Source organism: Nicotiana sylvestris, chromosome 9, assembly GCF_000393655.2.
Source record: "Nicotiana sylvestris chromosome 9, ASM39365v2, whole genome shotgun sequence".
NCBI classification, from domain to species: Eukaryota; Viridiplantae; Streptophyta; class Magnoliopsida; order Solanales; family Solanaceae; genus Nicotiana; species Nicotiana sylvestris.
Window position 1 is genome coordinate 2,397,773 of NC_091065.1, and position 11,348 is coordinate 2,409,120.

General features: G+C 38.7%; 1 protein-coding gene across 1 annotated transcript; it reads left to right on the forward strand.

Moving 5' to 3' along the window:
• The first annotated feature begins 6,065 nt into the window (after positions 1–6,065).
• On the forward strand, positions 6,066–9,214 carry LOC138876951 (uncharacterized). The gene is made up of 7 exons (XM_070156231.1): positions 6,066–6,175; positions 6,349–6,401; positions 6,447–7,111; positions 7,551–7,588; positions 7,676–8,257; positions 8,419–8,614; positions 8,903–9,214. The coding sequence occupies exons 1-7, from the start codon at positions 6,066–6,068 to the stop codon at positions 9,212–9,214; spliced, it is 1,956 nt and encodes a 651-aa protein (XP_070012332.1).
• The last annotated feature ends 2,134 nt before the right edge of the window (positions 9,215–11,348 follow it).

Here is an 11,348-nt window from a genome sequence, read left to right on the forward strand (position 1 = left end):
GTATAGTTGGTTATCTTAGAAAGAGAAAAGGACGAGTGTAATATTTTTGTTTTCTACTCTTTTTCAATCTTTTTCTTTTTCTCTTTAAGAATCTCCGTTTCATATTGAAAAGGTTAAAAAATATATTTTCTTACGATTTAACATATTTTTGAATAGTGAAAATATTAACGGAAAAAGAAATTATGAATAAAGTTATAGTAAGAGTTAGAAGAATAAAGTGAGAAATGACAGGATGCGCCCAATGTTTTTCGAATGAAAAGAGAGAGTATTTTTTTTACAAAAATTCTCTCCCAAGTTTGGAGGATCTATAGTATTTCCACACTTTTCCTCCAACGTGACCTTAACCCAGGACCTAACGGTCATGGGTAGAGGTGTTTTACCAACTGAGTGAGAGTATTTTGATTGACGTGATTACTGTGAGAATCAATCTTCATCTTACAATTTAAAAAGTTTTATTGTGATGATCCAAAAGGTCATCTTTTATTTTAGAATCTATTTCCGTGTTATGAGGCCTTGACAACCTCCTTTTATTTCTTCTCGATTACGTGCACAGTCCGGGCGCAATACCGGAAAGCTTTTGTGTGAAAAGCTTTTGTGTGAAAAAATTGAGAAATAATGAGTTTTTGCTTAAAAGATAATTTTAGTTAATTTCGGTCAATATTTTAGGTAAACGGACCTAGACCCATATTTCGACGGCCTCGGAGGGTCCGTAGTAAAATATGAGATTTGGGCGTATGCCCGGAATCGAATTCCAAGGTCCCTAGCCTGAGAAATATTTTTTGAAGAAAATTGTTTAACTGAAAATGTGATGCGTTTTGGAAATTTAAATAGATTTGATCTTGTTGGTATCAGGCCCATATTTTGATTTCGGAGCCCGGTTTAGGTTCGTTATGGTATTTAGACCCTATCTGTGAAATTCGGTGAAAACCAGAGGTGATTTGACGTGATTCGGACCTTTGGTTGAAAAGTTAGAAATTTTGAACTATCTTGAAAATTTTATGAGTTTTGGTGTTGAATTCATGGTTCTAGATGTTATTTTAGTGATTTGATCGCGATACCAAGTTCGTAAGATGTTTTAAGACTTGTATGCATGTTTGTTTTGGAGCCCCGAGGGCTGGGGGTGAGTTTTGGATAGGCTATAGAGTGTTTTGAGACTTAAGGAATTTGCTGGTGTGATTGCAGATCTGCAGACTTCGCATTTGCAAAGTCTGGCTCGCAAATGCGAGCATTGCAATTGCTAAGTTCCATCGCATTTGCGATCAGAGGGTAGGGAGGGGGACCTTCGCAATTGCGAAGTTCACTGTCGCAATTGCGACATGCACAGTGGCTGCATTTGCGAACAAATGTTCGCAATTGCGAAGGCAACAGGTCCGTACAAGCTTCGCATTTGCGAATCTGGGATCGCAAATGTGATACCTGCAGCTGTGTAAAACACAACTTAGACGAGATTTTCAACCATTTTTCAATTATCTCAAACTCTAAACCTCCCTGGGCAATTTTTCAAAGTCCCAAACTTTTCCAAATCATAGGTAAAAAATTTCTAACTCAACTCTTTCAATCTATTTTATCTTTATGCAAGATTTCATCCCAGAAGCTTGGGATTTTCATGGGAAATTGGGTGTTTTTGGATCAAATTTAGAAATTTCAAAATTTAGGGAATTAGACCTCAAATTGAGGTCGGATTCCAAAACCAATTGCATATCCGGGTTAGGGGGTGAATGGATAATCAGATTTTGGTCCGAACTTCGGATTTTGACCAAGCGAGCCTGGGGTCGGTTTTTGACTTTTTTTGGAGAAAATGTTATAAAATCTATGATTATGCATTGGAATCGTTTCCTTTAGCATTTATTGATGTTATTAAATTAATTATGGCTAGATACGAGTGAATTGGTGGTGGAATCGAGAGGTAAAGCGGTGGTTGAGCATTGAATTACTCGTTAGCTTGAGGTAAGTGTTTGGTCTAACCTTGACTTGAGGGAATAGGAATCCCTGACTTATATGCTATGTGAAATTCCAGGTGTGTAGCGTATAGGTGTGGTGACGAGTACCTATGCACCACCAAATTTCCATTTTTTGCTTGTTCCCTTCCTCGTTTTGTGTTATACTACTTCTTGCCTTAATTGTTACTTGCTCATAATTATTTCCATGTCTTAATTGTTACTTGCTCATATATGTTTCCATGTCTAATCGCTTCATATTTACTGTTGTTCTCTTTATTGAAGTATTTAATTATTTCATGGTTTCGTTTTATTACACTATTGGCTTATATTGGCTTGTTGGTGCCTTATGGTATACCTTGGTTGGTCTCGCTGAGTAGTTTACACTGGTGAAGTTTCATAATTGTAGTGATATTCCATTGTGTGGACTGAGGTATAAGTGTTTTGGAGGATTTGAACTAACTTGTGATACACTTATCTTTATTTTTGTGTTTGGTGCTGATATATATATTGGGATCGGGTTGTACGCCGCAACAGGAGGAATAAGGGTGAAATGTAATTGTCTGGTGAGATCGGGTTGCACGCTGCAACAAGTAGTAATAAGGGTGGACATGTGGGATCGGGTTGCGCGCCGCAATAGGAGGAATAAGGGTGATATGTGTTGAGGAGTAATAAGGGTGGACAGGTGGGATCGGGTTGCACGCCGCAACAAGGAGGAATAAGGGTGAATATTAGCAATGTTGTTGTTATATGATGGGATCGGGATGCGCGCCGCATCAGTTGTTGTTATGTGCTCATATCTCTTGAGTTCCGTTATTGCTATGTTGAAACACCCTTAAGGATTGGTTAGTGTTTTAGCATTTCTATGTTTTAAATTTTTGCTTCGCATGGTTTAGCCAAAAGTTTAATTATCCGATTTTTGTTAAAAACCGATTAGAATTATTACTTGGCTTCTCTACTTCTACTTCTTTCTTTTTTATTTATGTTTTGGCTAGATTAGTACCTAATTCACTATTAAGAATGAATTTTTACTTGCATGATTTAATTAGGTTAGTCAATAAGCTAGCTTATAGGTCAGTAGTATTAATTAGTTCATTCATGTTTAAACTTTCAGCATTTCATAATTTTACAATGTTTTTGTTCAGTCTTGGGGTGTATGTGTTTTGGTTTCTGTGGGTTGTTAGTTTGGCAGTAGAAGACCATCCGTTTGGACCTAAACTCTTTGTTAGTTGGCCCAATATTTAGAGGTGTTGGAAAGAAAATACAAGGATATTAGGGGGTTAGCTTTGGGTTTTTGATTTGGAAGAATATTTCTGTTATAACAACAGAAGAGTCTAGAAGATATGGGGGCTTTGTGCAAATGACATAAATATAGCTCAGCTGTTTTTGGGGTCCGGGGGGGGGGAATAAAATAACAAAATTTGAAGGGTAAGAGTAAATTAGAAACTCAGGTTATGCTGCCCTAAAGCCTTGCTATAAGAGGCTCATTTTTCCTGATTTCTAGGGTAGAGAAAAAAGACACCAAAAAAGGATACAACTGCTATGAATTCTCAGCTCCAAATCTGAGCTTTAATAGCTAGAAATACTCCAAAAAACACAAGAAAAAGCAATCAAAAAAGAAGTTTGAAAGTTTGCTGCCAATCTAATTTTTTACTGCATAAATTCTGGGTTCGAAAGCTGTTGGTTTAAGGAAATTATTGGTTCTACAGTCATTGTTTTCTGCTGTTGTTGATCTGTTGTTGTTGCTTCATTCTAACTTCAGGCTTATTTTCTCCTCTGTTTTTTTGCTGTAATCAGGTACTCCTCTTGAAACTTGGGATTACTGATTGGATAATGCATGTTTATATGGAAGAAACAAGCATATTAAGGTATTGTAAACCCAACTATGTTCAGGCTATCAATTTTGTATTCTTTCAAGTCGACTAGCTTCTTCTTTTTTTCCTTGTTTATTTTCTCCAGTTTTATGCTCTTCCATATCTGTTATTCCAAGTTGATTTTGGAGTATTTAAGGTTTTAATTACTGAACTTATGGTGTGATTGAACTTTGGTCTTCGCAAGAGCGTGATTTAAGTTTTGTACCAATTTAACTTGTATCATTGTCTGATGTGAAAAAATGGTTGGAAAATTGAGTGCTCAAGTACCGATATAAGTAGAGTACAGTATATGTTTCTTCGCAGGCCCTGATTTTTTTCTTTATGATGTTGAAAATTCTATTGGCATCCATTGCCGTCTAGTACTGTAGTGCATTACTGTGATATATGCAAGGCTAAAATATTAGTTTATGCATGTCTACTGTACTCTTGCTTCATATTTTACTATTTGATTTCATTTGGTGATGTTAATTTTGCAATTGATAATTTAGGTTCCTCCAAACTCGAACACTATACCGTTGTAATACACAAATGCCATTCTCCTTTTGCCTGCATTACATATAAAGTTAGGTTATATCGATCTACATCTATGTTTAAAAATATCAGTGAGGAAGAGCTGATCTGTTGATTTTGCAATAGCATCAAACTCAGTTTTAGATATGAACGTTCATAATACGCTTAGTTGAGTATAGATACTTGTAAATAAATTGAGGTGTACCATCCAGTCACGTAGTCTATGGACCTCACATAAATTCCTTTACTAATGAAGAAAAATGCCTTGAACTCTCGTATTTTGCTTTAGGCGCGTTAATTAAATAAATTGTTATAGCTACGGGTATGGTTCTCGTGACGTAGTTGTGATGCTTAATTTCTAAAATCCATGGGTACATTTATGTGACCCGGCCACAATTTAATCTTGTTAATAAAATACACATGTTGTGGATAATGGGTATGGTTCCCGTGATATGATTCGCAATGTGTAATCAAATAATCAGTTATATGATAATCAGATTATTAAAAGCGATTTTAAAAGGAAAAAAATGCACATAGGTTTCAAAAATATTTTAAAATCATATAAAGGCCAATAATAATAGTTGAGCGACCGTGCTAAAACCACGGAACCTGGGAATAACACCTTCTCCTGGGTTAACAGAATTCCTTACCCGGATTTCTGTGTTTCGCGGACTGTAAAACAGAGTCAATTTTTCCTCGATTCAGGATTTAAAACCGGTGACTTGGGACACCATAAACTATCCCAAGTGACGACTGTGATTTTAATATAAATAATCTCGTTTCGATTGTCACTTAAATTGAAAATAACTCCCTTATACCCCTTTCGGAGGTAGAAAAAGGAGGTGTGATAGCTCTAGCGACTCTGCTAAGGACAAGAACCAAGAATCTGTAGTTCAGGGTTCAAGAATTCGAGCATAGAATAATTGTTATATTTGGCTTTATTTATTATCTGATTTTATTTACGTTTGGGCCTAGTGTGCTAAATATCGCTTTTTACCTCTTTGATATTATCTGAACTGTATATAAACTGTTGCGAAACCCCTCTCTTCTAATCTTCTAAGAAGTGCACGCTAGCGTGACTTCTTTCTATTAGTGTCACATCCTAATTTAGAACGAGGTTCAGACACGTTGCAAAGACGGATGATCTTTTGGTTACTGGTACGCTTCCCCCCTCGGCTCGAGTTGTCCGCTCAGGTAAGACAGGTTTAGAACAATATACCCAGGTTTAAAACAGGATAGACAAGGAAATCGTCGTGCATGGCAATGAGAATTTATGTGCTTTCAATGATACCTCAGTCCAGTTTATTGAAGCTGAAGAGGATAAGGGCACGTGGGTCTATCAAGTGTCCTAAGCGGTGTCAGTTGAAAAGGTTCCGGAAGGGGGATACATCTCGGGTCCAAAGTTAGCTTCGACAATCATCATGGTAGCAACCGAGATGCTGAAAATTAGTTTTATGCCGGGCAAGGGTCTTGGTGCATCTCTGCAAGGTATCGGGCAGCCAGTATCCTTGCGTGAAAATCTGAGCACATTTGGTCTGGGGTTCAAGCCTACATAGGATGATGTAAAGAAGGCTCAAAAGCTAAAAAAGAAGGCATGGTCGCTCCCTAAGCCAGTCCCACACTCTCTAGGTCTTTCATCAAGGCAAGGGTTGTGAAGAGTCAGGTGACAACAGTTCCAAGACCTGTGGTTGATTTTGATGAAGAATTGGTTAAAAGGTTCCAGAGTCTATTTGATGAAGTAAACATGGTAGAAATCGGGGAAGGTTCCAGCAAGGCAGATGTGCAGTTTGTTGGGACAAAAGTGAAGATTAACAATTGGGATGCCACTCCTCTCCCTACCCGGAAGGAGTATTGGTAGTTTGCTTTGTTTTCCTTTCAGCTTATCTAGATTATTCCAGGGTTGTAATTCAGATTTTATTTTCTGTCTATTTTAATGTACAAACCCTTCTATCCTTTATTTTAATGAAATGAAATTTCCCTTTTCCATTACTCTTGATAGTGTCATTTTCTCTTCTTTCTTTGTACAGTTCTTTTTATGCTGGTTTCAATGACATGATATGCATGAGGAATCTTCAGCCAAGTCTTAAAAGCCAATCTAACTCTGAAATAATAATCCAATAAATAGTGTGTGATGATGAAATAGAATATGATGAAGAGGAAGCATTTGAGGAAATTAGTAAAGAGCTAAGTCACTTTGAAGAGAAACCCAAGCCTAATTTGAATGAAACTGAAGCAATCAATTTAGGGGATCTAGATAACATCAGGGAGACCAAGATAAGTGTACACTTGGAACCACAAATCAAGGAGGAAATAATCAAAGCGTTGTTCGAATATAAAGACATTTTTGCATGGACATACGACGACATGCCGGGTCTAAGTACTAACTTGGTGGTTCACAAATTGCCCACTAACCCGACATTCGCTCCCATCAAGCAGAAGTTAAGAAAGTTCAAAACTGACATGAGTGTGAAGATCAAGGAGGAAATCACAAAGCAGTTGAACCCAAAGGTCATTCGAGTCACGCGATACCCCACTTGGTTAGCTAATGTTATGCCAGTGCCAAAGAAGGACGACAAGACTAGGGTGTGCGTTGATTATCGTGATCTCAACAAAGCAAGTCCAAACGATAATTTTCCATTGCCAAATATCCACATTTTGATTGACAACTGTGCCAAACATGAGATCGGTTCTTTTGTGGATTGCTATACGGGGTACCACCAAATCTTGATGGATAAGGAGGATGCAGAAAAGACAGCGTTTATCACACTATGGGGAACTTATTGCTACCGGGTAATGCCGTTTGGTTTGAAAAATACTGGGGCAACTTACATGAGGGAAATGACTACTGTGTTCCATGACATGATACACAAGGAGATTTAGGTTTATGTGGATGATATGATCGTAAAGTCAAATCAACAGGCCGACCATATCAAAGATTTGAGGAAGTTTTTTCCAAAGGCTCCGCAGGTACAATCTTAAGCTTAACCCTGCCAAGTGTGTATTTGGTGTTCCACCCGGAAAACTGTTGGAATTCATAGTTAGTCATCGAGGCATTGAGTTGGACCCATCAAAGATCAAGGCTAACCAAGAATTGCCACCTCCAAGGAACAAAACTGAGGTGATGAGTTTGCTCGGGCGTTTAAACTACATCAACAGGTTTATTGCTCAACTCATAACAACTTGTGAGCCCATCTTTAAGTTGCTGAAGAAGGATGCTGCGGTCAAATAGATTGATGAGTGCCAGAAGGCATTTGATAAGATCAAGAGGTACTTGTCAAACCCACCTGTGTTGGTCCCGTCGGAACCCGAGAGGCTTTTAATTCTTTATTTGACAGTCTTGGACAATTCGTTCAGTTGCGTACTGGGTCAACATGACATCACCTGCAGAAAGGAGCAAACCATCTATTATCTCAACAAGAAGTTCACATCATATGAGGTTAAGTATACTCCCCTTGAAAGGACATGTTGCGCCCTGACTTGGGTGGCACAAAAGTTGAAGCATTATCTATCGTCCTACACTACTTACCTCATTTCTCGTCTAGACCCTCTAAAGTATATTTTTAAGAAGCTTATGCCCATAGAGAGACTTGAAAAGTGGAAGATTTTGCTCACAGAGTTTGACATTATCTATGTGACTCAGACCGCGATGAAAGCCCAAGCATTGGCCGATCAATTGGCCGAGAATCCGGTGAACGAAGAGTATGAACCATTGAGAAAGTATTTTCCCGATAAAGAGGTGATGCATATTGATGAAGTGGAGCAGGCTGAAAAACTAGGTTGGAAACCTTTTTTTGATGGAGCCGCTAACATGAAAGGTGTCAGGATAGGGGCCGTGCTTATTTCTGAAATAGAGCATCACTACCCTATTACGGCTCAGCTTTGTTTCTATTGTACCAACAACATGTTTGAGTATGAGGCATGCATTTTGGGATTGAGGTTAGAATAGATATGGGAGTCCAGGAAGTTTTGGTCTTGGGAGACTCGGACCTTTTGGTGCACCAGATTCAAGGAGAATGGGAGACACGGGATTTGAAGCTAATACCGTATCGACAATGTTTGCATGATATTTGTCAACGTATTTCATCAATAGAATTCAGGTACATTCCAAGGATCCATAATGAGGTTGCCGATGCTTTGTCTACCTTGGCATCAATGTTGCACCATTCAGACAAATCTTATATTGACCCTCTACACATTCAAGTTCGTGATCAGCATGCCTATTGTAATGTGGTTGAGGAAGAACTTGATGGTGAACCATGGTTCCATGATATCAGGGAATACATCAGGAAGGGGGTATATCCGGTACAAGCCACAGATGATCAAAAGAGAACAATTCGACATTTGGCTAGTTGATATTTCTTGAGCGGGGGAGTTTTGTACAAAAGAACTCCAGATCTTGGGCTATTAAGGTGCATAGATGCTAAACAAGCCACGACTATCATGACGGAAGTGCATTCCGGGGTTTGCTAGCCAAATATGAGCGAGTATGTTCTGGCAAAGAAAATTCTTCGAGCAGGGTATTATTGGCTCACCATGGAATGAGATTGCATCATCTTTGTACGCAAGTGTATTCAATGCTAGGTACACAGAGACTTGATTCATTCTCCGCCATCTGAGTTGCACACAATGTCCGCACTATGGCCCTTTGTTACTTGGGGCATAGATGTCATTGGACCAATTGAACCCGCGGCATCAAATGGGGACAAGTCCATTCTGGTGGCCATTGACTATTTTACTAAGTGGGTTGAAGCTAAAACTATCAAATCTGTGACCAAAAAGGCAGTGGTTGATTTTGTTCGTTCAAATATCATTTGTCGGTTCGAAATCCCAAAGGTCATCATCACAGACAATGGTGCTAATATTAACAGTCATTTGATGAAAGAAGTATGCTAACAGTTTAAGATTACGCATCGAAATTCCACCCCGTATCGTCCCAAGGCGAATGGAGCAGTCGAGACAGCCAACAAAAACATAAAGAAGATACTTCGGAAAATGGTGCAAGGTTCCAGGCAATAACATGAAAAGTTGCACTATTGTTCGCTCTTCAGTAGGTGCAACTCCTTATTCATTGGTATATGGCACTAAAGCAGTGATACCCGCGGAAGTTGAAATTCCATCCCTTTGGATTATTGCTGAAGTCGAAATTGATGATGATGAGTGGGTCAAAACCCGTTTGGAGCAATTAAGTTTGATTGACAGGAAAAGATTGGCAGTAGTGTGTCATAGCCAGTTGTATCAAAAGAGAATGGCAAGAGCATACAACAAGAAGGTGCGCCCCCGGAAATTTGAAGTGGGTCAGCAAGTATTGAAATGCATCCTGCCACATCAGGATGAAGCGAAATGCAAGTTCGTCCCAAATTGGCAAGGGCCGTTCATTGTAACAAAGGTCGTGTACAATTGTGTTTTATGCTTAACAGATATAGAAGGCACATGTGTAGATATGGCTATCAATTCTGATGCATCCAAAAGATATTATGTATGATTTCTTTGGTTTAAATTGTGTTGTTTGTACTTGGCATGTTTTGGAGATTGGAATGACGAAGGCATTTTATTCTGATTTCTAAACACTTTACCCTTTGTTACCCCTTTGAGCCTTATTTATTTTCTTTCATACCCCTCTTTTGGAATCAGTAGCAAAGTTCAAAAACACAGACACAAAAGGTAAATAAAGAAGAAAAGAGGAAAAAGAAGAGAAAAGATAAAGAAAAATGGAAAAGAACAAAGAAAAAAAGAAATAAAAATAAAAAGAAAAAGAGAAAAGTAACAAAAACAAAACAATTCCTATGACATGAACTACGTTTGACCTGATTCTTTTTAAGGATACGTAGGCAGCCTCACGGTACGGTCCCATAAAAATAAAAATTCAAAAGCCCCTAGGCAAAGAAACTGGGGCAAAAGTTATAGTTCTATAAAAGATCTGATTCCAAATGTTGTAAGTGTGAACCCATCCAAGTTGTTTTGAGCCTTTATCCTTTCTTTCTAACCCCATCCAAAAGCCCACATTGCGGTCCAAACAAAGACCTTCCGACCAATATTTGAGAGTGCCAAGTCGAGCGAGATAGATGTATGATTCGCATTAGGGGCAACACTCCATGCTGCAGAAGGTAAAATGAATAAATGAGAGTGTCCTATTGGTGAAAACCCTTATGGGCACCCTAGGGCGACGAAAAGATGAGAGAAATCAAAATGAGAGAGTCTTATTGGTGAAAAACTTCATGGGCACCGTAAGGCGACAGTGAGTTGAGAGATGAACAAATGAGAGAGGTTTGTTGGTGAAAACCCTTCTAGGCACCGCAAGCCGAACAAGGTCAGTGAATTGGTGAAGAGATTGGCTTATGGAGATCCCGCGGCATAAAGTATGACAACTGAAAGATGATTGGCTGAACGGGTTGGGCTGATTAATTCGAAATGCATGTCATGATCATTGGTGCCAGCTGGCTCACCCAAATAAGTCTCCTTCCTTTTCTCCCTCAAACAATCATCTTGTTTCAAGTCTTCTTCTTTATTTCTAACTCTTGAAGTCATTGCATTTCATTTCTTTTAGGTTTATTTCTCTAAGGTTTTTCCCATGTCATCCTTGTTTAAGCAACAAAGAAAGGATTTCAAAGCTTAACACCAACTTCCAAATTGCACAGAGCAAAGTGCGGCCAAAGCATACCAGAAATAGCATGATGCAAAAGTGAAAAATAAGGTGTTAATGAAGGTTCAAGCGGTCGAGTGGTTTGTGAATTTTGTGGAAGATACAGAGGTTAAAATTTGAAGGACAGAAATGTAAAACAATGGGTTGAGTGTAGGTCACTCGGGTCATTCAGGTTCCTGTTGGTTGAAATTCAGTCAGAAAGTCAAACAATTCTTGGCCAGTTCAAGGCATCCAGTCAAAACAAGGCACGGTAGTGAAAGGTCCACCTTCAGCAAATATGACGCAAACTAACCACCAGGTTTAACCGTAAATCTTCAAGACCCTCCTGGCTAATGAGATTTAGTTTAAAATTTTCAGGACCCTCCTGGATAATGGGATTTAATCTTA